The following is a 25,303-nucleotide window of genomic DNA, read 5'->3' on the forward strand; positions in this document are numbered from 1 at the left end:
TTTCTATTTCTGTTCATTGACCTCATTCTGGGAGTCACCAATCAAACTAAATCAGAAGGGTCCTCTACTCAATGTTTGGTCTTTTCTGAATTTCCCCCCGAAGCCATATTGGACAGAACTAAAATTGTCCTCATATCACTGTGTTCTCTTGAAGGAAAGAAAACTGGTTGCAGTTTCTATTCCCATCACTAGAACTGGAGATGTATGTGCACATACCAGAAAATACTTGATCTGTGACAAAATAGATTGCATAGACACAAAAAGCTGGAGTAACTTAGTGGGTCAGACAGCAATTCTGGAGAAACCTATTCCTTTTCTCTTGAGATGCTGTCTGACACGCTGAGTTACTCCAGCTTTTTGTGTCTATTTTTCGGTTTAAACCAGCATCTGCAGTTCCTTCCTACACAAATAGATTGGATACTTGCATTGCCAAAGTGCATGCACAAATTTTAACTATATTCACTGGGTGTCAGAAATCAATGTCACCGCAAGCTTTATCATGCAAACAAAACACGAAGGAAGCAAGGTCAGAAAGATTTAACACACAAAAATAGTCTGTATTTATCGCGTCCACTGAATATCCTCTGCATTCCTCATTCGGCAATTTGGAGTCACTGTTCCTAAGTCAGATGTCCATAGTTGCAGCAGTTTCTCCCATTAGATCAATACCATCCAGTCTTTGTAATATACTAAGAGCACAAAATGACATTGCACCCCATCAGCACCTGAGTGCAAATGCCTGGTGCTTTTCTTTTATCGTTGACAATGTGGCTGATGTACTTGAAGAGTTGGATCTGATTTGACTTGTGTAGCATCATACCAGCAGAAGAACCGGAAGAGCTGTTGTGATCCAGATTAGGTTCTGCACCCTTTTGCTGGCAGTTGAAGGCAATCTCCACTGCTGTCCAACCATAAACACTGCATTTGTGTGGTTTGTTGGCACTTCAATGTTGCAGATCATCCCTTCACAACAGGAAATGCACTCCTGAAACAAAAAGTAGGACGTCCTGATTAAAAATTCCCCTTAAAGTCAGACTCCTCTTCAGTGCAGGCATAGAACACACATTTCTACCTCACTATTGCTAGCATTCCGCTTGTGAGCAAATTGTCCTTAGCTTTGCTGATTTTTCAAAGTTTCCTGCAAATTGTAAAAGCACAACACATACATGGTAACACAATTAGTCTGTACTGAGAAAATACTCTGAATTCAAATCATCTTGCTTTAATTACATTTCTTCAAAATTGGTCAAAGACCTTGGGGACATTTCCAGCAAGATCTGATTAGGAAAAGCAAGTTGATATGTTGGAGAACGTTTTGTAAAAAAGGTCATCACCAGCTGTACACAATGATTGTCCTTTTGTGTGTCTTATCCTTTCAGACTGGGCTTAAATCCAGTTATAGGGAGGGGAAAGTACAGGGAGAAAGCTGAAGAATCCATTGACAATTTGGTCCACTACATTATAAGGGAATTCATAAGAAATCATTAGAGCAAATTCTTTATTCCTTAAAACAGGCCAACCAAAGAAAAATGGATGGAGGCGAAAGAAAATTCAGATGCTGGAACCTTGAGCAAAGAATAAAATGCTGGATGAACTCATGTAATCTGTCTGAAGAACAGTTCCAATCTGAAATGCCATCTGCCCATTCCCTCCACAGATGCTATCTGACCTGCTCAGTTCCCCCAGCATTTTGTATTTTGCTAAAGAGAAAAGGACAATGTGAAGAAAGCCTTTTGACTGTGGAGTCTAAGCTAAATACATCTGAGTAATTTCAAACTGGTTTCAAATGGCATCAGTAGGAAGAGAGTAAAAGCTGTCTCTTATTTGGTAATAGACACAAAGAGCTGGAATAACTCAGCGGGACAGGCAGCATCTCTGGAGAGAAGGAATGGGTGACGTTTCAGGTCGAGACCCTTCTTCACACCTGACAATCAGGTTTGCTTCAGTTTTGGCAATAATTGTCACAGATATGGCTTATGTTAAATATGGAAAATGCTACAATGGTGCAAAAGAAAGATTTGCTTCTGTAACAAGGACAAAAAACAAAGAATTTTTCTGTGTGCCAAATAAAAATCACTCAAAGTTTCATACATCACCATTATGAGGTAGAGGACATCAAATCAGCATCAACTTTTAATTCTTTAGAGCTGAACACCTCTCCATTATTTATGATAGAGCGCACAAGAGCAACAAAATGACCCTGGATGCACATTTATTCTAAATTTAATTCTAAAATAAGGATATGCAAAAAATCACCACCACTAGCCACATGGAAAGGATCATCAAACATATTAGATTACAGTTAGGATTGGGTACAGTTAAATGTGTTTGCAAGGGATGGGATTAGGAACATAGATAATCCATAAGTGTCCATTAAATTGCGCGACAATCTACGAGGTCATCAATAGCATTTTGCAAAAACTTCTTTTAAAAATGTAGGTGGAATTTATTTTCAGTTGCACTTATTTGTTGCATTATAGTAAACACTAGCAAGTCTATTCCTTACATTCAGCTTAAAAAGTCATTCCTTACATTGAGCTCAAACATCTAAGTCCAGTCTTGTACAGTGGGAGTGATTCACTGTTATTATCAAGGCTTAATTGATGTTTTGTGGATTTAAGATAATCCCATGGCAATATGTAAAAAAGGACTGGGGAAATGTCCAATATTTATCCCCTTCGGCACTTCTAGGAGAGATTATTATTTGTTATTAAATTGCTATCTTTGTAAATTGCTGTGCACATATTATCCACCTTGTTGGCTATATTAAGCAGTGACGAAAAAATCAAAAATATTTTGCTTGCTCTAAAGCAATGTGGGATGTCATGTAATGGTGTGAAAGGTGCTACATAAATCATCTTTTTCTTTAGTAAAGGCACTGTTGTTTAGCAAAGGCACTATTCTTCAGCAAGGCAATATTGGTTCATAATTCATGTTATCTAATATTACGTGACTAACCCAGGACTTACCGTATAACCAAATTTCCTGATAGGCTGGCATCCCACAGAGTGGCATTCTTCCTTTGAAACACACCTCTTTGAAACTGATGCACTCCTGCCAAGACTTGCAAATCTGTGTACTGTAAGGCAATACTCTGTGCCTGTGCCATAAAAAGACAACAAGGTTGTAAAAGCTCTTTGAAAACCACTCTGAAATCCATAAAATCAGAGGGGGGTTGCTGTCTCTCTATACAAATATTATTCCGTCATTAAATAAGGCATTTAGTTGCACACAATTTTAAAATTTGGTCCTCCTAGGCAAATAAAGGGGAGATGAAAGCTCAAATAGTTTAGCAAACACACTACCCTAATAACAGACTAATGGTGTTACAATATGACCAAGACACATAGAAACATAGACATAGAAAATAGGCGCAAGAGTAGGCCATTCAGCCCTTCGAGCCTGCACCGCCATTCAATATGATCATGGCTGATCATCCAACTCAGTATCCCGTACCTGCCTTCTCTGCATACCCCCTGATCCCTTTAGCCACAAGGGCCACATCTAACTCCCTCTTAAATATAGCCAAAGAAACTGGCCTCAACTACCTTCTGTGGCAGAGAATTCCACAGATTCACCACTCTCTGTGTGAAAAAAAACGTTCTCATCTCGGTCCTAAAAGACTTCCCCCTTATCCTTAAACTGTGACCCCTTGTTCTGGACTTCCCCAACATCGGGAACAATCTTCCTGCATCTAGCCTGTCCAACCCCTTAAGAATTTTGTAAGTTTCTATAAGATCCCCCCTCAGTCTTCTAAATTCCAGTGAGTACAAAGACACGGACCTTAATTCCTTGATCATGACATTCTTTGCATTTTTCACCATAAGGTCTCAATTTTATAAAAGTGGTCTTGCCTCCGGATAACTTTAATGGTAGCATTTTAAAATATAATGGTGAGTTCCAAGAGAGGGACGTGTTAGACCATTGCTACTGCAACATCAACAGTAGGTTGGATTCTGTACATTGAACATAGAAAAGTGCAGCACCGCAACAGGCCCTTCGACCCACAATGTCTGTGCCACGACAAACTAATTTCATTTGTCTTTATCGCACATGATCGATATCCCTCCATTCCCTGCATATCCATGTGCCTACCTAAAAGCCTCTTAAATGCCACCAATGTATCTGCCTCCACCATCACTTCTGGCAGTGCGTTCCAAGCACTTACCACTCTGTGCAAAAAAAACGTGCCTCACACATCTCCTTTAAACTATGCCCTCCAGTCTTTGACATTTCCACCCTGGGACAAAAGGTTCTGACCTTCTTCTACCTTATCAATGGCTCTCAGATTTTTCTACACTTCCATCAGGTCTCCGCTCAATCTCTGGCAAATTTGCAGATGATACTAAGTTGGGGGGTAGTGTGAATTGTGAGGAAGATGCAATAAGGCTGCAGGGTGACCTGGACAGGTTGTGTGAGTGGGCGGATACATGGCAGATGCAGTTTAATGTAGATAAGTGTGAGGTTATTCACTTTGGAAGTAAGAATAGAAAGGCAGATTATTATCTGAATGGTGTCAAGTTAGGAGGAGGGGGAGTTCAACGAGATCTGGGTGTCCTAGTGCATCAGTCAATGAAAGGAAGCATGCAGGTTCAGCAGGCAGTGAAGAAAGCCAATGGAATGTTGGCCTTCATAACAAGAGGAGTTGAGTATAGGAGCAAAGAGGTCCTTCTACAGTTGTACCGGGCCCTGGTGAGACCGCACCTGGAGTACTGTGTGCAGTTTTGGTCTCCAAATTTGAGGAAGGATATTCTTGCTATGGAGGGCGTGCAGCGTAGGTTCACTAGATTAATTCCCGGAATGGCGGGACTGTCGTATGTTGAAAGGCTGGAGCGATTGGGCTTGTATACACTGGAATTTAGAAGGATGAGGGGGGATCTTATTGAAACATATAAGATAATTAGGGGATTGGACACATTAGAGGCAGATAACATGTTCCCAATGTTGGGGGAGTCCAGAACAAGGGGCCACAGTTTGAGAATAAGGGGTAGGCCATTTAGAACGGAGATGAGGAAGAACTTTTTCAGTCAGAGGGTGGTGAAGGTGTGGAATTCTCTGCCTCAGAAGGCAGTGGAGGCCAGTTCGTTGGATGCTTTCAAGAGAGAGCTGGATAGAGCTCTTAAGGATAGCGGAGTGAGGGGGTATGGGGAGAAGGCAGGAACGGGGTACTGATTGATAGTGATCAGCCATGATCGCATTGAATGGCGGTGCTGGCTCGAAGGGCTGAATGGCCTACTCCTGCACCTATTGTCTATTGTCTATTGTCTATTCCAGGGAAAACAATTGAAGTTTGTCCAACTGTAATGAAGATGAGACCTTAGGATAAGATGGTATCTACTTCACGGTAAGTTTCTTATTAGACTATTTCCTTCTGAACACATGCTATAAAATTGCACGCAAGTCCATATTTTCTTCTGAATATTTTCTCCACCTTTTCTCTAGTTTTGTGGACTTTGCTTACACAGCTGTTTCTGGATAGGGGATTTGCAATGGCTTTTATAGGTTTAGCATTACCAGTAAGCATTGCATAGATGAAGTTAATTGCATGGTTCGAGAGGCCCACCGGTATTATAGAACATTTAGAAATAGTTTCAGAGATGTTTTTCAAGGAAGGAATGTCATAATGTGGGCTGCTATCACATTAGGAATTTGATTATGTTTTAAGTCCCAGCACGGACATTTTGGGTTAAGTGGTCCCTTTCAGTGCTGTGGGAAACTTAAAAATAGAAGTAGGAGCAGTCCATTTGGCCCCTTTACCCTTTGTCTTCCTCACCATTTCATGAGGACTTTGCCTCGATTCTCGTAATTTCTGGAAATCTATTAGTGTCTATCTTGATGAAGCTTCGCTTGCGTCTCCCTCGATCTGATGCTAATGTCCAGCAGAAGGCTGTGGAGGCTAAGTCAATGGACATTTTTAAGGCAGAGATTGATAGATTCTTGATGAGTAAAGGTGACAGGGGTTATGGGACGAAGGCAGGAGAATGGGGTTGCGAGGGAAATATAGATCAGCGCGATTGAATGGCGGAGTAGACTTGATGAGCCGAATGGCCTAATTCTGCTCCTAGAACTTGTGAACTTATCATGTCCGTAACTATTCACCAAGGGCAAGAAAAAATATTTCCAAAATATATTGATTCCACAAGGAGCCAGGATTTTTTTTAAAGAACTGAAACAACAGTTCCACCATCAGAGGAGCTGCTACCTTGCAACACATGCGGCCTAAGTTTGATCCTGATCTCAGGCGCTGTCTATGTGGAGATTGCATGTTCTCCCTGTAACCATTTATGCTTTCCCCGGGTGCTGCATTTTTTTCCACATCCCAAATATATGCGGGTTGGTTCATTAATTGGCCACTGGTGTGCAGTGCATGGCAGAATTTGGGAAGAGTTAAAGGGAACATGGGGAGGATAAAATCAGGTTAGATTAGATTACTGTAAATGAGTACTGATCGTCAGCTTGGTCTCAGTGGGCCGAAGGACCTGTTTCCTTGGTGATTGACTCACGACCCCTAAATGATCTGTTCAGTTTAGCTTAGTTTATTGCCATGTGTACCAAGGTACAGTGAAAAGCTTTTGTTGCGTGCTATCCAGTCAGTAGAAAGACAATACATGATTACAACCGAGCCATTTGCAGTGTATAGATAGATACATGATAAGGGAATAACGTTTTGTGCATGGTAAAGTCAGCAAAGTCTGCTAAAAGTCCCCAAAACCTTTCTCTTTACCAAGCATTTGGCTATTTGTCTTAATAGCTCAAGCTTGGAGTACTCAGCAGGTCAAGCAGCTTGAACGAGGAGAGAAAAAGAGTCTGATAAAGTGTCCCCAATCCCAAACATTAACTCTGTTTCTTTCTCCCCTGTGCTGCTTTGTCTGCCGAGAGCTTCCAGCATTTTCTGTTGTCATGTTGGATTTCCAACACCTGCAGTTTTGGAATGTGGCAGGACTTCTTCAGTCTGAAGAAGGGTCCCGACCCAAAAAACGTCACCCCCTTCCTTTTTCTCCGGGGATGCTGCCTGACCCTCTGAGTTACTGTGTGTCTCTGTGTGTCCGGAAGTGGCGGAGCTGCCCTGCAGCTGCGGCTCGCCGGCAGTCTGTTTGTCTTTCTTCTTTCTTTGTCAAAGTCAGTCAAAGTCAAAGTCAATTTTATTGTCAATCCTCAGTCAGTTTACACAGACAGAAAATCGAAATACCGTTTCCCACAATCCCGAGGAACAAAGTGCATAAAACTAAGTTAAAATTAAAAAGGCACAGCAAACAACAATCAACATAAAATATAAAATATTTGTTAGTGTTAGATGTATGAAATAACCTATCTTTAGCTGTGTATATGTGGGGGGTGGTGGGGGGAAAAAAATCTCTTCCTCAACGGAGATGCGACCCTTTCCGAGTCGTATCTCCGTTTGCGCTAAAAAAATAAATTTAAAAAAACGCGGGGCATTCCATCGCCCGCGGGGCCTTCCATCGCCCGGTGCGGCTCGGCCGCGGGGACTTGGGCGTGGGGAAGAGAGCGGAAGTTTTGTTGCCTCCATCACAGTGAGGGGGTGTTTGGAGTCACTGTGATGGATGTTTGTGTTGGGGTTATGTGTCTTGTGTTTCTTTTTTTTGTGTGACTGCTGGTAACGTAATTTCGTTCGGTACCTCGGTACCGAATGACAAATAAAGGCTCTGTATTCTCTGTATTCTGTCTATCTACAGTATAAACCAGTATATGCAGTTTCTTTCTACACACCTGCGGTTTTGCCTTACTCCAGAGTTTTACGAGCAGCTTGTGTGACTCGGTGTCAAGTTTTATTTAATCACATTCTGTGAATTCCTGGGATGTTTTGTTACATGGATGGGATAATGCTCATGTAACTTGTTCTTTTGTTGTATAAAGATAACATGCTAAACTTTGCTACCAAGGAGCACTCTATTGTGGGAAGGGATCACTGATCAAGCAGAGAATTTAATTCAAGAATGTGTTCACAGCTTCTTTGAAGAAATGCAACATTTTCACTGATTCCTGGGAATCTCTGGTCCAAAACTGCTCAAAGTGGAGACGGGGCTTTCGGGATGTCATTGTAGAACATAGAACAGTATCGCACACCAACAGGCCCTTCAGCCCACAATGTCAACGCTGAACATGATGCCAAGATAAACAAATCTCATTTGCCTACGTATGATCCAATCCCTCCATTCCTCCAAATCTATGTACCTATGTAAAAGCCTCCTAAATGTCACTATCGTATCTAGCTCCACTTCCACCTCTGGGAGGGCATTCCTGGCAGGTCATTTCAGGCACCCACCACCTTCTGTGTAAAAGACTTGCTCTAAACATCTACTTTAATGTTTGACCCTCTTATCCTGTAGCTACACCCACAACTCTTGGATATTTCCACTATGGGGAAAAAAGATTCCAACTGTCTACCATTTCTATATGCCTTTCATAATTTTATAAACTTTTGTCAGGTCTTCCCTCAACTTTGGGCATTCCAGAGAAAACTATCCAAGTCCATCCAACCTCCTTCTCTCCAGAGATGCTGCCTGACACGCTGAGTTACTCCAGCATTTTGTGTCTACCTTCGGTTTCAACCAGCATCTGCAGTTTTTTTCCTACTCGTCTTAAGGCTAATGCCCTCCATTCCAAGCATAGTTCTGGCAACCTGCTCTGCATCCTCTCCAAAGTCTCCATATTATTCCTGCAATGGGGTGGCCAGAACTACATGCAATACCATATCTGAGGAAGGATGTGCTGGCTCTGGAGAGGGTCCAGAGGAGGTTTACAAGAATAATTCCAGGAATGAGTGGGTTAGCATATGATGAGCATTTGACCGCACTGAGCCTCTACTCGCTGGAGTTTCAAAGGGGACCTCATTGAAACTTACAGAACAATGAAAGGCATAGTATGTTTCCACTGGTGGGAGAGTCCAGGACCAGAGATCATAGCCTCAGAATTAAAGGGCGCTTTTTTAGAAAGGAGGTGAGGAGGAACCTCTTTAGTCAGAGGGTAGTTAATCTGTGGAACTCTTAGCCGCAGAGGGCTGTGGAGGCCGTCAGTAGATATTTTAAAGGCCGAAATAGACAAATTCTTGATTAGAACGGGTGTCAAGCGTTATGGGGAGAAGGCAGGAAAATGGAATTAAGAAGCTGAGATCAGTCATGATTGAATGGCAGAATAGATTTGATGGGCCGAATTACCTAATTCTACTCCTATAACTTGTGACCTTCAAATGTGGCCTAACCAAAGTCCTTTCAAGCTGCAACATAACTTCCTGACTCTTAAACGCAATACCCCGACCAATGAAGAGAAGCATACTATATACCCCTTTTCCATTCCATCTATTTGTGTTGCCACTCTTGGGGAATCAGGGACTTGGAGAGTTTTTAAGAGAAGCAAGAGCCTGGGGAACACAAAAGCCTTGCGTAAGCAGGGGAAAGGGTGTGCGACTTAAAAACTACCCACCCCATCAGCCACCTCCTTCCCCATCTGTGGACGAATTGGCGGCTCTCACTTTGGCCTCATTAACCACATCAGAATCCACAAAACCACAGTGGAAGCTCAATTCCAAGGGGCTGTTTAAGAAGAAAATGAGGGTAGAGAGTTGAAGGATAGAGGGGAGTCGTATAGGCCATCCAACACATCCTCCTAAATCAGCACTAAAGGAAAGGGTTAAAATTGCAAATGAAATAAATGGTAAAAATATACAGCTACACTTTATATTACAATTTGAGGTCAATACTTTTGTATGGCTTAAACAAATATTCGAACATTTTTCACAGATCATTCAATGCAGTTCTTCAAACACGGAGTGAAATAAAATAAAGGACAAAAGACAGAACCATACTTTATGGTTCCTGAAATCCAAGATGGCGCCCAACCCAGGCTAGTCACAGAAGTGGATTTGCAATAACGCATTACAATCGCTTAAATCTCTACTTCTACAGATTCACTTTATTCTTTTTTATCAAGTATCTGTACACTGTGGACGGCTCGATTGTAATCATGTATTCTATTGTCTTTCCACTGACTGGTTAGCATGCAACAAAAGCTTTTCACTGTACCTCGGCACACGTGACACTAAACTAAACTAACTATTATTCTTTGATTTACATCTCAAATATTATGTAAAATTAATCATCCAGACATACTGACCAACTTTCTCAACCCCTTTCTTCGATTGTTCAAAGGAAAACAGAGTAAAACAGTCGACCCTATTGAAAATGTTTGTTTACAAAGAAGCCTTTGGACCATCCATCGCACCATAAGCTGTACATTTGTGTGAAAAGCTTGTTGAAATTGAGCAACCACATCCCTTTGGCCAGCGGATACTCACTCTGAGGGCACCATTTATCTTCAGCCCATCTGTTACACTCATAATTGTTCAAAGCATTGTTGCAAGTGAAGCACTTGAAGCTCTTTGGAAATGGAGTTGCTATAAACAGAGAGAAAAGGCTCAGGAAATGAGGACCAGCTAATCATTCTATTGAACTGACCAGAAAGGTAAACCAGTGCATGAAAGAATCAAAGACTTGTAACAGTGTGGATGAAATATATTTGGCTTCCTAAATCCAACTAGCTGATTGTACTCCTGCCTATTTGGTCTCAGTCTCCCACAGCCCTATAAATTCCGTTCCCTCGTCTTATGCACTGGAATGGTCAGTAAATATTTATAGTATGCAACATAAGTATAAATTGAACAGTGTGTACCCAATTCTTACCCACGGACTGTTGACATCTCATTTGAGAATCTGGAATGTCCAGGAGCTCAAATGTTCAGGAACAGAGGAGATTACAAAAGGTGGTGAACACTGCCAAGTCTATCATGGGTACTGACCTCCCCACCATCAAAGGGATCTATAGGATACACTGCCTCAAAAAGGAGACCCTGTCCGAACCTGACCTCAGCTGTAGTCTGTGTGAAGTTTGCATGTTCTCCCTGTGACTGCGTGGATTTCCTCCAGGTACTCAGGTTTCTCTCCACATCCCACAGACAAGGGGGTCTGCAGGTTAATTGGCCTCTATAAATTGTCCCTAGTGTGTTGGGAGTGGTCAACACAAATTATTGTGGCATTTTAAACACGATTTGCATCTGTGCCCATTAACTTTCCAATATCCTTTGTGCTGCTCTTCAACGCAATAGCCCACTGTTGGCAATTTGCATGCGGTTTTTGTGCAAACCATAATTCACCTCAGAATGGCTGACCCCATCTTCAATTGCACACATGATGACATGCAGGTTGGTGCACTGCAGGTTTCCACCAGTGCATGTAGAAACCACAGCTCTTGGGAGCAACTTGGTATCTTCACTGTTTACTCATAGAGATACTAAGGTGAGAGGGGTAGGGTTTAAGGTGAGAGGGGAAAGGTTTAATAGGAACCTGAGGGGCAACCTTTTCACACAGTGGTTAGTGGGTATATGGAACAAGCTGCAAGAGGAGGTAGTTGAGGCAGGTACTGTAACAACATTTAAAAGATATTTGGACAGGTACATGGATCGGAAAGGTTTAGGGGGATATAGGCCAAACATGGGACTAGTATAGATGGGGCATTCGCCTGTATTGGTCCATATCCCTAAAAACCTTCCTTATCCATTCGCCTGTCCAAGTAATTTTTTTTAAATATTGTTATTGTAACTGCCTCAACTACTTCTTCTGGCAGCTGGTTCCATATACCTACCACCTCTGAATAGAAAAGGTTGCACCTCCAGTTTAAATTTTCTTGCCCATCTCACCTGAAATGTATGGCCTCTTGTTTTTGATCCCCCTACCCCTGTGAATTCACCTCATGATCCTATACAGCCCTATTACACGGCAGCGTGTTCGCCCGCCCCGGATCGCGGGGCTTGGGTCGGCCCGCTGCGGACCTTACACCATCTGGCGCGGCCTGGAACGTGGCAACGACACCAGCCTGACCGCGGGAGAAGACGGCAGGGGAAGGGAAAAGACATTCTGGCTTTCCATCACAGTGAGGAGGGGACTGGAGGAGACTCACTGTGATGGATGTTTCTTTTTTTTTTGTGTTGGTTGGGGTTGTGTAATTTGCTTGTTTTATTGCTTTTATTATTGGACTGTGGGTGACTAAATTTCGTCCAAAAAAAGATATCTTGAATCTAGATCGCCTCCCGGCCTCCTGCGCTCTGAGGAATAAAGTCGTAGCCTGCCCAGCCTCTGCCTATAACTAAGGCCGCCAAGTCCTGGCATCATTCTCGTAAATCTTCTCAACACACTTAGTCCTAGGTCTCCTCCATTGTCAGAGTGAGGATAAATGCAAATTAGAGGTACAGCATCTCATATTTCGCTTGGGCAGCTTACAACCCAGTGGTATGAATTTTGATTTCTCTCACTGCAAGTAACGCCAGCATTCCATCTCTCTCTATCCCTCCCCCACCCAAGTCGCACTAGCTACTCGTTTTCATCTAACAAACAGCTAATAATGGCCTGTTTCCTTTATCATCATTACATTTTTGCACATCTTTCATTCATAGTTCTTGACCTCTCTACATCATCGCCGATATCTCTCATTTCCCTGATCTCTAACCAGTCTGAAGGGTCTTGACCCGAAACGTCACCCATTCCTTGTCTCCAGAGATGCTGCCTGTCCCGCTGAGTTACTCCAGCTTTTTGTGTCTATCTTCTCCACACTCTTTCCAGCCTAATAACATCCTTCCTATAGCGGGGTGAACAAAACCGAACACAATACTCCTAGTGCCGCATCACTAATGTTTTGTAATGAATAAAGTGATGATGGGCGGTCACATGAATAATTTACAACGTCCAGACAGGGTCAGATTGACGACGAGTGTCTTCATGCGGTCGTTAGATTTACTTACGAGACATTGGCGGCCTCACGCTATGGAAGTTAACATTTTTGCTGAGGCCACAACCTACGAGAAGGAAGAGCAGCTGGAAGAGAACAACTGCTGGAGGTACAGGCATAGTGTCCGGCAGAATTAAGGATCAACACCAGCTGCACCTAAAAGAACAAGAAAACAGCATTTTAATGGACAAGTTCATTATCCTAAATAACATCTTCAGTTTTCGAAAGAGCTGCCAAAGTTTGGTTTTGTTGGCTGATTCTACACGGAGGAGTCTCGATCTTGTAAACTCATCCCTCTAACACATGAAGTGAGTTGAATTTACCAGATACCAATAGTTTGGCATTGTTAAATGGATGTCTTACATTAACCAGGACAGGAGAGTTTACAGGAGAGTCTTTAGTTTAGTTTAATGATACGGCAAGGAAACAGGGCCTTCAGCCCACCGAGTCTGCACCAACCAGCAATCAATTCATACACAATCCTACCCACTAGGGACAATTTACAATTTTTACCAAAGCCAATTAACCTAAAAACCTGTAAATCTTGGAAGCGTGGGAGGAAACCGGAGCACCCGGAGACGTGAAGAACATACAAACTCTGTACACACAGCATCTGTAGTCAGGATCAAACACAGGTCTCTGGCACTGTAAGGCAGCAACTCTACCGTTGCGCCACCGTGCCGCCAGGTAATGGTACAGCTATCTAAAACATTGGATAGGCCCCAGAACTGTGTGCAGTTCTGGTAACCATGCAATAAGATGGATGTAAATATTCTGAAGGGATTGTAGAGAAGATTCACAAGCACATTGCTTAGGATGGGGCATTTCAATTCTGAGGAGATATCAGATGGGCTGGGTGTGGAGGTGGAGGAGAGCCTCTTCTTTAGACACAGTCAGCCAACCAGTGCAATGTCCACCCAGACTGGACGAATTCTTGGGATTACTGTTTAGGTCCCTTGCTCGTAGCCTGTTGTCCCTACGCAGATGTATAATTGCCCATAAACAACAAAAAATGTAAGTTTACTTGTCACTCTTGCATTTAGGAGTGAGACAACTACCTGATATTAAAATGTGAAAGAAAAAACATCAGATCACTTATAGATTTTAATCACGAAACAAAATGAAGGTTACTACCAGCTTTCTCACCTCTACTCCAGTCTGGAAGAAGGGTCCTAACCTGAAACGTCTTGTGTCTATTTCCTTCCACAGATGCTGCCTGACTTGTGTAGGAAAGAGCTGAAGGTGCTGGTTTGCACCAAAGATAAGACACAAAATGCTGGAGTAACTCAGCGGGACGGGCAGCATCTCTGGATAGAAGGAATAGATAGAAGGCATCTCTGGGTAGAAGTGACGTTTCGGGTCGAGACCCTTCTTCAGACTGCCTGACTTGTTGAGTTGCTCCAGCAGTTTGTTAGCAGAAGCTTGATTTACGTTCATCACAGTTTAAGAATAAGGGGTAGGCCATTTAGAACTGAGATGAGGAAAAACTTTTTCAGTCACAGAGAGTTGTGAATCTGTGGAATTCTCTGCCTCAGAAGGCAGTGGAGGCCAATTCTCTGAATGCATTCAAGAGAGAGCTGGATAGAGCTCTTAAGGATAGCGGAGTCAGGGGTTATGGGGAGAAGGCAGGAACGGGGTACTGATTGAGAATGATCAGCCATGATCACATTGAATGGCGGTGCGTACAGGCTCGAAGGGCCGAATGGCCTCCTCCTGCACCTATTGTCTATTGTGAAACATCTGCTCGACCATACAATAACAGATAATATAGAATCGGCAAGCCTGAATGATTTGGCGGCAAGGCCGAGATTTGTGTTGGTTTTAAATTAAGTTGAAACGCAAGAAGATGAGCAGCACGTAATAATTAAAACTCTTTTGGCAGAGCATCTGCCTGAATCTTCTCTCCTCCCCCTGCCTCAAAGCGATTATGGAACTCCAGGCAGTGTTGGGACGACGCACACAGGCACCATGACTCAAATGCTGTCCGCATAATATAACCTCTCTTGTTTACGATGCGAGCGGCTTATTGCAGGTCGGTATGTGCGTGCCTGGCCAACTTATCCGAGTGCGCGATCAGTGGCAGCTGTGCAGCAGAGGAAAAGACACACGCAAAACCCAAACAATTGGCATTAAAAACACGTTCAGACACCCCGATCGTTTGCGGAGCGTCTGTGCCAAGCTGCACGGCTGGTGCTGCTGCCTGTCGGACTCTGGCACCGTTTCAAACACATCACAGCTGGTTGGTGAAACCAGCTCCGTGCAGCAGATATTCAGTGTTCAAATAAAGCTGGATTTATGGGTTTAAAGTAATAAAACATTGAATTGGGATTCAAGTTCTTACACATTCAGGGCGAAAGTAAGTGGTAAAGTCGATGAAATCAATGAGTTCTGCACGGGTGCAGGAGGCAGCCCCAAAGCAGTCATCGGTGTAGCAGTGAGAGTCGAGGGATGGTGCCAGTGAACGTTCGTCCTTCCATGCCTCCTTTACTGACCTCAATGCATACTGGGGTTGTTTTCCCTGGAGCAGAGAAGGCTGAGACGGGACATGATTGAGGTGTACAAGATCATGAGGGGCATAGATAAGGTAGATGGCGGGGAACTTCTTCCACTGGTGGAAGGTTCAACAACGAGGGGACATAGATACAGGGTAAGGGGAGGGAGGTTTCGGGGGGGATGTGAGAAATAACTTTTTCACCCAGAGGGTGGTTGGAGTCTGGAACTCACTGCCTGGGGTGGTGGTGGAGGCGGGAACACTCACAACGTTTAAGAGGCATTTGGATGGGCACTTGAAATGTTACAACATTCAGGGCTACGGTCCAAATGCGGGAAAATGGGATTAAAATTAGACTGTGTTTGGTAACGGGCGGCACGGACACGATGAGCCGAAGGGCCTCTTTCTGTGCTGTAGGACTCTATGACTCTAATGTGTGTCCATTTCCCACTATCCCACCCCCTTTTCTCCTTCCCCCACCTCCTCCCACCAATATCCCTCTCTCTGGCTTTTTATTTCACTGGTCTTTCATACATCTTCGCTCCTTATCCCCGTTTTGTCTCCTTTAGTCTACTTTGGCACCCTTCTGCCACCTTTTCATCTTTAACCTCTGTCTACCATCTATCAATCAATAATTCCACTCTCCTGTATCCAACTATCACTTGTAGAAACAAGGAACTGCAGATGCTGGTTTATAACAAAAAAAAAATACAAAGTGCTGGAGTAACTCAGCATGCCATGGCAGCAGGGTCAGTCTGAAGAAGAGTCCCGACCTGAAACACCACCCATCGATGTTCTCCAGGGAAGCTGTTTGACCCACTCAGTTACTCCAGCATTTGTGTCTTTTTAAAAAAAAAACTATCACTTGCCAGAAGAGACAGAAAAAGCTGGAGCAACTCAGCGGGTCAGGCAGCATCTCTGAAGAAAAGGAATTGGCGACGTTTTGGGTCGAGACGCCTTCCTCAGAATTGCTCCAGGTTTTTATGTCTGTCGTTGGTTTAAACCAGCATCTTCAGTTCCTCCCTATCACTTGCCAGACTTTGTCCCCCCCCCCATCCCCACCCCTTTTTCAGCGTTCTCCACCCTACTGTAATTAGTCTCAATAGACAATAGGTGCAGGAGTAGGCCATTCGGCCCTTCGAGCCAGCACCGCTATTCAATGTGATCATGGCTGATCATTCTCAATCAGTACCCCGTTCCTGCTTTCTCCCCATACCCCCTGACTCCGCTATCCTTAAGAGCTCTATCTAGCTCTCTCTTGAATGTATTCAGAGAATTGGCCTCCACTGCCCTCTGAGACAGAGAATTCCACAGATTCACAACTCTCTGACTGAAAAAGTTTTTCCTCATCTCTGTTCTACCCCTTATTCTTAAACTGTGGCCCCTGGTTCTGGACTCCCCCAACATTGGGAACATGTTTCCTGCCTCTAACGTGTCCAACCCCTTAATAATCTTATACGTTTCGATAAGATCCCCTCTCATCCTTCTAAATTCCAGTGTATACAAGCCTAGTCGCTCCAGTCTTTCAACATATGACAGTCCCGCCATTCCGGGAATTAACCTAGTAAACCTACGCTGCACGCCCTCTGACAAGGGCTCTGACAAAAAATTTCCTATCTATGTCCTCCAGAGATGCTGCCTGACCCGCTGAGCTACTCCTGCACTTTGTGTTCACTGCAGGTGAGTTGGTTCTCCTGTACATGCCCAGGCCCCACTGCTTTAGAAGCACAGAGAGACTGAACACAATAACTGCAGACCTCACATCACTTGCTCTCCGGCTCCTGATATTCCTTCACATTTTATTTTCTTCTGTGAACTGAAGCACGTATTACACAAAAACACAGCAGGATGTGAACTGCCCACTGATCCTCGATGTCATCAAAGCAATCTCAGCAGGTTAAATAGAGACTCATAATCCCACAGTTGACAGGATAAAGCTCCATCTGCCCTCAAGGCAGAACATTTTAATAGGGCAATGTTGAGAATGACTTGATTGTTGAAATAATTTCCTTGTTTAAAATTCTTCCATGTGTAAGTCATAGAATTAGCAGTTAAAAGAGTTAAAGACTATTATTACATCAGGCATTTCTAACGCTGGCCCTTGCATGTGAACAAAACTGTCAGATCTGGCCACTTCTGAGAAACAGAGTAAACATGAACCAATACTATTTGCTTTTATTAGCTGTGGGTTTATGTGAAATCAAACGAGCAATGTTAGGAAGATCAGCAATGTCAGACCTAATCAAGATAAAGAAGAAAAAAAAATTCGTTTCACAACTGGAAAAATAATAATAAAGGCATAAGGTCATAAGTGATAGGAGCAGAATTAGGCCATTCGGTCCATCAAGTCTACTCTGCCATTCAATCATGGCTGATCAATCTCTCCCTCCTAACTCCATTCTCCTGCCTTCTCCCCATAACACCTGATACTTGTACAAATCAAGAAACCCGTATTAACCAATAATCAAGCATAAATTGGTATGAAAGTAGAATATATTTGGTTTATGTTCATACGTTCTAGGAGCTGAATTATGACAAGTCTAATCCGCCATTCAATCGTAGCTGAACTATACGTGAAAAGTGGTTCAAAATCTCACAGAGTACAAAGAATCAACACATATAACCAACTTGTTGCTTTGAAAATTATATAATTTGCAAAGTGACGTGAACAGGCAATATAGCAAAGGTCAAACCTTTGCAAGATGGATAAAAAAAAGAGAAAGTCTCACTGGTGATGGGATTGCAACATTTTCTGTTTACTGAGCTCAAAATCCAGTCGAAAAACATAAATTTTGTTGGTTTCACATAATTATTTTCGAGTTAGAGGTCTGTGCCTAACGTGGTGCCAGAGGAAGTACTCATCGGCAGCAGTATGAGCAGCGAGGGGGATGCAGTAAGATTTTGAAAGGATATAAACAAACTGGTTGAACTGCTGAGAACATAGCAAATGGAATATAATGTGGAAAAACTGATGCTTTACAATTCAGTAGAAAACAATTCAGCACACTCATTGCCAGCGAGGATAGAGCAGTTCAAATGATCAGTGCTTCTTTCACTGGGTTCGAAGTCCAATCACTCTAAATTGCTATAAACGATGGAAGATTAAACAACGTCTGTGGTCAGGGTAGCCTGTGTGCCCTTAAATCACTGAAAATTATCATTGAAGCACAGCAAGCAATTAAGCAGCAAATATTATGGTGGCCTTCACTACAAAGAGATTTATCTACAAGAATGTAAACATAATACTTCAATTAGGCATCTGAAGAGGCTATACCTGGAATGCTGTCTTGCTGAGAAGGGATATATTTGCAATAGGAGTGTAACAAGGTTAGCCAGGTCGATTTTTGGTTGTGTACTATTGCGTTTAGAAGAATGAGATGGTTTTGCAGAAACATTCAGAATTCTTCCCAGATGAAAATTCAAAACCTACAGATGTTGGAAATCTGATCATCAACGGTCACACAACGGGGAATACGCTCCAATCTTTATCAATGGGGACAGTATGGAGAGAGTGTCCAGCTTCAAGTTTCTGGGCACTCACATTTCGGAGGACCTCACATGGTCCACTAACGCCGCTGCGCTGGTCAAGAAGGCACAGCAACGACTGTTCAACCTGAGAACACTGAAAAGGTCTGGTCTGCCCCAACAGCTGCTGACGACCTTCTACCGCTGCACCCTATAGAGAGTATCCTAACGCATGGCATCCATGTGTGGTATCTCAGCTGCACGGAGACAGAGAGGAGAGCTCTTCAGCGGGTAGTCTATAGAGCTCAGAAGACTATCGGACACAGCTACCAGCCATGGCGGGCATCTACAACACACGATGCCTCAGAAAAGCCACCAGCATTCACAAAGACCCCTCACACCCCTACAATAGTCTGTTCGAACTTCTACCATCGGAGAGACGCTACAAGGCCTTCTACGCCCGCACCTCCAGACTCAGGAACTGCTTCATCTCCAGGGCCATAGCTGCTCTGAACCGGTCCTACTGAGCCGGATGGTCACATCGCCCAGCGAACCGGCACAGACGTACTTGCACTTTATTCTGTTTTGAAACTGTTTCTAATTTTGTTTCATTGGGTTGTCTAAATTTATACTGATTGGCTAATTAATTTATTGCATCATATGGAAGTCGCATTCCCAATCTCGTTGTACCCCTGTACGATGACAATAAAGATATATTGTATTGTATTGTATAAAAAAACTAAAATGCCAGAAACACTCAGTGAGTCAGGCAGCTTCTGTGGAAAGAGAAGCATTTCAGATCTGGGACCCTTTGTGTGAAATTGGACAGAGCAATTTTTTTTTTTGGGGTTTGAAGGGTTAATTAGATGCTGGGATAATGATTCACTTGGGTATAATGCTCAGGGTCCAGGGAGCCACTCTATCCAAAGAAGAGGTTGTCATTCAGAACTGAGATGAGAAGAAGAAAAGCTTCCAACCCAGTGGTATGAATATTGATTTCTCTAACTTCAAGTAACCCCGGCATTCCCTCTCTGTTCCTCCCCCACCCAAGTCACCCTAGCTTCTCGTTTTCACCCAACAAACAGCTAACAATGGCCTGTTTCCTTTATCATGGTTACTCTTTTGTGTATCTTTCATTCATTGTTCTTTATCTCTCTACATCATCGTCTAAAACCTATCCTGTTGAGTTACTCCAGCTTTTTGGGTCCATGTGAGAAAACTAATGGGTAATAAACCGTTACAATTATTTACACAAGATAGAGGTTGATAGAAGGTATCGTGAAATGCTTTTGAGCGGCTGCTCATGAAACACATTAATTTCACCATCCACACAACCTAGAATCTCAATAGGACTAGGGTGTTACTCTCGTGTTCAGAACATCTGAATAACAAGGATATCTATTTATTGACTATATCTCCACCTTCAGCCCCATAATCTCAACCAAACTCAACTGGGAGGCTGAGAGGTGACATGTTAGAGGCACATTATCTATTCACTATCCCGCGGTCTAGGCTTAAGCTCAGGGGTGACCGCGCTTTTGCGGTTGCAGCTCCTAGACTGTGGAACAGCATCCCTCTCCCCATCAGAACTGCCCCCTCCATCGATTCCTTTAAGTCCAGGCTCAAAACCTATTTCTACTCCCTAGCGTTTGAGGCTCATTGAGGAGGCGCTGTGAACTGTTTGCGTGCTACTGTATGTTTCATTTTTTTTCCCATTGGAACCTAATCAGATGTACAGCACTTTGGTCAACGTGGGTTGTTTTTAAATGTGCTATACAAATAAAATTGACTTGACTTGACTTGACTTGACATTAAAGAGGTAGGGCAGCACAATGGTGCAGTGGTAGAGTCGCTGCCTTACTGCGCCAGAGACCCCGGTTCAATCCTGACCATGGATGCTACCTGTATGGAGTTTGTACATTCTCCCTGTGACCATGCAAGATTGTAAATTGTCCCTCGTGGGTAGGATAGCGCTAGTATTCGGGGTGATCGCTAGTCGGTGTGGACTCGGTGGGCCGAGGGGCCTGCTTCCTCGCTGCATCTCTAAAGTTAAAAGTCTAAACCTATCTGTAAACTCTTGGACCTAGGCATCAGCATCCTTCTCTGCCGCTGGATCCTCAACTTCCTGACCCATACATCATAATCACAACAAACAAGCAACAAAACATCTTCCATGATAATTCTTAACGCCGGAGATACTCAAGGTGAAACTCAGCCCTTTACTATGCTTTCGATATATACACACAACTGTGCAGCCAGGATTTGCTCTAACTCCATGTACAAGTTTGCAGATGACACATCTATAGTTGGACAAACAATGACCATGACGGGGAGGCGACAGAGAACTGAGTAACAGGGTGTCAAGACAACAACGTATCCCTCAATGTCAGCAAAATGAAGGAGCTGGTTATTGATTTCATGGAGTGAGGTGTGCACACACTTCAGTCAGCAATCAGTGGAAATGGTCAGAGGCTTCAATCCCATTTGACTATTAATTCCATATCCCTCTATGCCTTGTGTGTAGGGAGGAACTGCAGGTAAGTAAGAGTTTACGCCGGTTTACACCGTAGATGCAAAAAGCTGGAGTAAATCAGCGGGTCAGGCAGCATCTAGTCTGAAGAAGGGTTTCAACCTGAAACGACGCCTATTTCTTTTTTTTCTCCCAGAGACGCTGCCTCACCCGCTGAGTTACTCCAGCTTTTAGTGTCTATCTTCCCTCTATGCCTTGCTCATTCAAATAATTGTCAAGATGCCTCTGAAATGTTGTTACTGTTCCTGCTTCCACCATCTCCCCCCGGCATTCATTCCAGATACTAACTACTCTTTGTGTGAGAAACGTACCCCTCATATCTACTTTAAATATTCTCCCTCGCACCTTAAATCTAGGCTCTGTCATTTTAAACACCCTACCATGGTAAACACACATCGGCTATCTACCCTATCAATGCCTCTCTTAATTTAACATACCTCTATCATGTCACCTCTCAGCCTCCTTCGCTCCAAGAAAACAGACTCATCCAATCTCTCATGATAGTTCAAGTCCTCTTGTTAGATTTCTGGGTATTATATGGTTACTGCTTGAAAGTGGCACAGAGGTATAAGATCAGCCATAATCTTATTGAATGCTAGAATAGGCACAAGAGGCTGATTTTTGTTTCCCTGTTTTTGTTTCACACTCTAATGCGTATGTTTTTATGACAAGTCCCGCAGCTAATTAGTGCCTGAAGGTTATCTGATTCCAAAGTTGCTTTTGCAGACACTTCAGGCATGACAGAAAATCATCACAACAAAAGCATCTAATCTTTAGTGGGTGCTCATCAGATCCCCCATCCTCATCCTCATCCTGCCTTGAAATATGAAACAATGAACAGACTAAATGCTGGGCATGATCTATCTTAGATTTATAGCGTCACATGGTAAACTATGAAACAAACAGTGGATTTTTACAGATTTACTTAGCTTGATGTAGAGCCAGGTTCGGAGGTTTAGAGTTTGAGCATGTCTGAACACCTCCTCAGCCAGAGGTGTTAACATTGTTGGACCAAATTAATTTGCAATAAATAAGCAAGAGTTGCTTTTGAAAAGAGCACACTCACCTCTAGCTCTTTGGAAGCATTCAGATAGGGATTAAAGCCAAATTGGGGCAAAACATCTGACTTTTATGTACAGACTCAGTGTGGTCCACTAACTTACACTGATACTTTGTACGACTGTGCCTAATGTGTAGGAAGGAACTGCAGATGCTGGTTTAAACCAAAAGCTGGAGTAACTCAGCGGGACAGGCAGAATCTCTGGAGAGAAGGAATGGGTGACGTTTCAGGTCGAGACCCTTCTTCAGACTGTGCCTAACGTATAGCACGATTGTCACTGAACTGTATGCAAAAAAAGAATTTCACTGTACGTAGGTACACATGACAATAAAGTACCATTGAACCTCGAAGGGAAACTGAATCCACCCACATCCTATGAACCTGCCAATTTGTAGAATGCTAAAGAAAAGGCCCAAAGACCTCACTCTTTCACTCTCTGTGTGGTGAACAGGTTGGGTGGGGGGGAGAAAGAGTTTGATTTGCAAATGGGTCGAGAAAGGCTGGCGAAAGCTGGAGTTCCCTGGCTCATATGACCTTACAATTGACCCTTGCGAAACCTTTCCCATGGACGTCACAGGTGATATGACAATGAATTCCACTTGCTTAAACTTCCCTTCATTTATGTGCAACCAAATTAAGCTACATTCAGTTTAATGCATGTACAGTTACTGAGGCTCAGCCCACCCATAGGCATCAATTGGACCTGAGTTTGGCTTGTGCCCAAGTTATCAAGAAATTAAATAATTGAAATGAGGTTGACACTGAGACATTGGCAAACTACTACAATTGCTTTAAATGATTTTTTTAAATCACATAGAAAAAGGTCATACATTAAAGGACAAAGTGTCCCTTATAAATCATTAAACTAAAATAGAATACTTCTCTTTTAAAAAGTACGTTCCTTATTCCACAGGCTAAGAATCCGAAAAACATAGAAAATAGGTGCAGGAGGAGGCCATTTGGCCCTTCGAGCCAGCACCGCCATTCATTGTGATCATGGCTGATCATCCACAATCAGTAACCTGAGCCTGCATTCTCCCCATATCCCTCGATTCCACGAGCCCCTAGAGCTCTATCTAACTCTCTTTTAAATTCATCCAGTGAATCGGCCTCCACTGCCTTCTATGGCAGAGAATTCCACAAATTCACAACTCTCTGGGTGAAAAAGTTTCTTCTCACCTCAGTTTTAAATGGCCTCCCCTTTATTCTTAGACTGTGGCCCCTTGTTCTGGAACCCCTAACATTGGGAACAATTTTCCTGCATCCAGCTTGCCCAGTTCTTTTATAATTGTATACGTCTCTATAAGATCCCCTCTCATCCTTCTAAACTCCAGTGAATACAAGCCCAGTCTTTCCAATCTTTCCTCATATGACAGTCCCTCCATCCCAGGGATTAACCTCGTGAACCTACACTGCATTGCCTCAATAGCAAGGATATCATTCCTCAAATAAGGAGACCAAAACTGCACACAATACTCTAGATGTGGTTTCACCAGGGCCCTGTACAACTGCTCTGGAGTATTGTGTGCGGTTTTCTGGTGCAAATGATCTCGGATTGAACTCTATGTTGGCATCTGGCATTGAGTCTGGACTTACAGAGATTCACAGAAGTCTTGAGAGAAATGTCAGTACAGGAAGCAGAGCAGCGACCATTTCAAAGGCAACCTGCATCATTCAGCCTACTGACAAAATTCTCCTCCTGAATAGAAATTGGCTTCAAAAGATGGATTACTCAATTTGGCGACCATGTTTTATGGTGATAATAGCCTGAGACTTACAATCTAATCATCAGAAAAGCCAACCCTTTCTCATTCTCTTGATATGGTGCCAAAAGTCATCATATTGAGATACCATCTAAGATAACAAGAATGAAAGTCATAACAGCACTAAATTATTCAACTTGTAAATTAAAAATATTACTACTACTAACTAGAGCACAATTATAACAGAAAAATACTCGAATGGTCAGGCTACTATGCTTAATAATTATGTTTTTTAATAAATAATTATGCTGTTAATGCTATTTTGGGGGGTGCATATTTATGTGATTTATGGGAGAATTGATCAGGTGTGAACAGAAAATGAACCAGATGGGATTTTAGAAAGAAACTCATTAATTGCTTTGAGCTATTTTTAAAAGATGCATGGGAATGTAATCACCTCGGTGATCCCCTCCACATCTCACACAACCACATTCCTTCCCTGACACGGCCAAGGTCCTGGAAATCACTAACTAACAGCATTATTGGAACACCGGCGGTACTGTATGGAATGCAGCATTTAAGAGAAAGATCAATATCACATTCTCAATGGCAGCCGTAGTTTCACGTTCAACATCTGCCTTAAAGGACCGCTCACGTCCCAAGAATGAGTTTCAAGAGGAGCTAAGGCATGGATCATTGCACACTTTTGGGTTGAACTTCACATAAAGAAAAGTGCGAGGACTACTTACTCTGTGAGACTCGTGCTGCAGTATAAAAATGGCTTTAATATAGCAATTCCAGGCTCTCCTTGTAAAACTGGGGTAACGACAGGTTATTCATTCGCCCTTATTCAATTGCGTGGTAGCACACTAATGTTTGACGGTCATTTACTGTTCACGTAAAAAGGAATGGGTGCCTGAGAAATTAAGTACCTTTCTCAGGGTGAGTGAATGAATATTTCAGCAATGGTTTCTCGTAAAACCAAATTTAGGGGCCAACATAAAATTCAAAGTTCTTAGAACATGCATCAGGAATTCAGCACTAAGACCCAGAGTGTTTGACTGATATCGTTAAATGAAGAAGAGGCTTTGTCCTCCTGCCAAGGCCCTGGTCCCTTGCTCCCTTTAAACTTATGGATCCAGTGTTATTATGTGACATCTTGAAAAAGGGGAATTTAAAAAGTGTTCAGGGGTATTAATAGTCTGTAAAGATCTGCTGCTGTGGCAATGCCAAAGCTTTGAGCATGCCAGGAGAAGGGA

The 25,303-nt window shown here is 43.0% G+C and overlaps 1 protein-coding gene across 1 annotated transcript in view; it reads right to left on the minus strand.

Annotated features, from left to right (window-relative positions):
- Window positions 1–449: 449 nt before the first annotated feature.
- The window catches only part of lypd6b (LY6/PLAUR domain containing 6B), a 119,527-nt gene continuing 94,673 nt past the window's right edge, over window positions 450–25,303 (minus strand). Inside the window, exons 4-7 of the mRNA XM_078404408.1 lie at window positions 12,809–12,951; window positions 10,313–10,411; window positions 2,970–3,100; window positions 450–985 (exon numbers count right to left, since the gene is read on the minus strand). Coding sequence (XP_078260534.1) covers window positions 815–985; window positions 2,970–3,100; window positions 10,313–10,411; window positions 12,809–12,914 — 507 coding nt within the window. The 5' untranslated portion in view covers window positions 12,915–12,951 and the 3' untranslated portion in view covers window positions 450–814. The remainder of the gene's footprint in view (window positions 986–2,969; window positions 3,101–10,312; window positions 10,412–12,808; window positions 12,952–25,303) is intronic.

This window comes from Rhinoraja longicauda, chromosome 8, assembly GCF_053455715.1.
Source record: "Rhinoraja longicauda isolate Sanriku21f chromosome 8, sRhiLon1.1, whole genome shotgun sequence".
Classification (NCBI taxonomy): Eukaryota; Metazoa; Chordata; class Chondrichthyes; order Rajiformes; family Arhynchobatidae; genus Rhinoraja; species Rhinoraja longicauda.